Source organism: Setaria italica, chromosome VIII (genome assembly GCF_000263155.2).
Source record: "Setaria italica strain Yugu1 chromosome VIII, Setaria_italica_v2.0, whole genome shotgun sequence".
NCBI classification, from domain to species: Eukaryota; Viridiplantae; Streptophyta; class Magnoliopsida; order Poales; family Poaceae; genus Setaria; species Setaria italica.
The window spans coordinates 38862356-38864645 of NC_028457.1; the positions used below are offsets into that span (position 1 = coordinate 38862356).

General features: G+C 49.7%; 1 protein-coding gene across 1 annotated transcript; it reads left to right on the forward strand.

Annotated features, from left to right (window-relative positions):
• Positions 1 to 203: 203 nt before the first annotated feature.
• Positions 204 to 2078, forward strand: LOC101765229 (cytochrome P450 76M5). The gene is made up of 2 exons (XM_004979925.3): positions 204 to 1133; positions 1268 to 2078. The coding sequence occupies exons 1-2, from the start codon at positions 225 to 227 to the stop codon at positions 1904 to 1906; spliced, it is 1548 nt and encodes a 515-aa protein (XP_004979982.1). The 5' UTR covers positions 204 to 224; the 3' UTR covers positions 1907 to 2078.
• Positions 2079 to 2290: the final 212 nt, after the last annotated feature.

The window sequence follows — 2290 nt, forward strand, 5'->3', positions numbered from 1 at the left end:
AAAGATTCAATTTATCATTAGCTAGACACATGGCGATCATGTGCATTTAAATCTATAGTGTGACTTGGAGAAAAAAAAAGTAATCTTCATCCGTATGGCCGTACAGTGACTCTCGCTCTTGACAGGTATTAGTGTAAGTAGCATATATAAAGAACCCTCATGCACGCTTTGGATCCCCATCCCTGCTAGCATATATTCATTCATAAACTCACGGGTATTCTCTCATGGTCATGGTGCTCCCAATGTTGCTGGTTTGTATGGTAGTGACGGTAGTGATCACCGTTCATGTCATCTGTGCCCTAGATGAACACAAGCGAAAGAGATTTTCCGGTGCATCTCTTCCACTGCCCCCTGGCCCGGTCGCTCTCCCCATCGTCGGGAATGCCTTCAGCTTCATCGGGCCGTTCGGCCACAACCCACACCGCATACTCACGAGCCTCGCCAAAACCTATGGGTCCATAGTGTCCTTTCGGCCAGGCATGGCAGGCAATTTCGTGGTAGTGTCATCCCCTGAAGCAGCACGTGAAGCTCTCATCAAGAACGATGCCGCGCTCGCTGCCCGGTTCGTGCCGGACAATACACGCGCCTTAGGCCATTGCTCGGAGTCAATGTTCTTCCTCCCAACCTATAGCCATTTGTGGAAGCAGCACCGCATCACATTGGGTACCAGCCTCTCAACTGGCCGGGGCCTTGACACAACCCGCCCCATTCGGGATCGCCATGCCTGTCGGCTCAGCGAGCACTTAAGGTTCTGCTCTGGCATGCCAATCAAAATTGGAGAGGCCGTCCAAGGCACAGTGCTCGATGTTATGTCCAACATCCTCTTCTCTAAGGACGGGACGCACTTGCGCGTGAAGGGGGGCCAGTTGTTCAAGGACCTCCTGGTGGAGGTCCTCGAGGACTGGACTAAGCCCAACGTTTCTGACGCTTTTCCCTTCTTCGCGTCACTTGACCTCCTTGGCTCACGCCGCCGAATCTCCAGAGGTTTGGCTAAACTGTACAAGTTCTTTGATGAAGAGTTCGTCGAACGTCGGTTAGGCAGCAGTGAGAACCACCACGATTTGTTGGACTTCATCCTCTCGCAGCATGCCAAGTCGAAGCTCACGCGTTCAGAGATCACCAAGTTCTTCACGGTCGGCTATACATATGATCTCTGAACATAAATATAATTGCTGTCTTTCTGCTTTCTGTACATTTTCTTGGGTAACTGATATACTAATTAACTTACATTTTTTTATATGCATTTCTGTTCTTAACCTATCAATAGGATATCTTTCTTGCCGCGAGCAACACAAGTAGGATCACCGTGGAATGGGCAATGGCACTCCTACTTAAGCATCCAGAAAAGATGAAGAAGCTGCGTGCTGAGCTTGCAGCGAGCCTTGGGACCAAGGAGTTTGTCCAGGAGAGCGACTTGGACAAGCTCCCCTACATCCATGCTGTGGTGAAGGAGACACTACGACTGCAACCATCAGCACCGCTGCTACCACGAATGGTGTCCACGGACGGCATGTCACTTGGCGGATTCTCAGTACCAATTGGTACCAACATTCTGATTAACCTTTGGGCCATTGGAAGGGACCCAACGGTGTGGCCTCAGGCGGGAGAGTTTCTGCCTGAAAGGTTTCTGGGCAGCCGATCACTGGACTTCCGGGGATCAGAAGACTTCACATATAGGCCCTTTGGGGCAGGGCGAAGGATGTGCCCAGGACTGGACTTCGCTGCGCAGTTGATTCCACTTTTGCTAGCCTCGATGTTGCACAAGATCGACTGGAGCCTACCTGATGGGATCGTGCCTGAGGATGTGGACCTCAGGGATCGCTACAGCATGGTTCTGGAGCTCGCTAAGCCCCTCATTGCGGTGCCAGTGTCAACGGTGTGCCGTGCTCCGCCGTGGCTGATGTAGCGTAACTTCATATCAGCCGCCGGTACACAAGTGGTTTTAGAGGTTTGTGTGGGTGAATATAGGGAATTCATACCCAAATCCAAACCCAGCTTAAAGGTATGGGTATATATATACACACACTAGCAAATTTGCTCGTGCGTTGCCACAGAACGTAAACCTTGGACAAAATACCCGTGCGTTGCTACGGTAAAAAATCAATTGTATTTTTTCAAATTAATAATATTTTTTATTTTCATCACTAAATTTTTATTCCACTTATTAGATATCTACACATTTAATAGAAAACTAAAAGTCCTCCATCCAGGCCCTACCTCCTCTCCTCCCCTAGATTCGGCCGGCGCCCTTAAAGGCTAGCTAAGCCAGCAATTCAACATTCGCATCCCA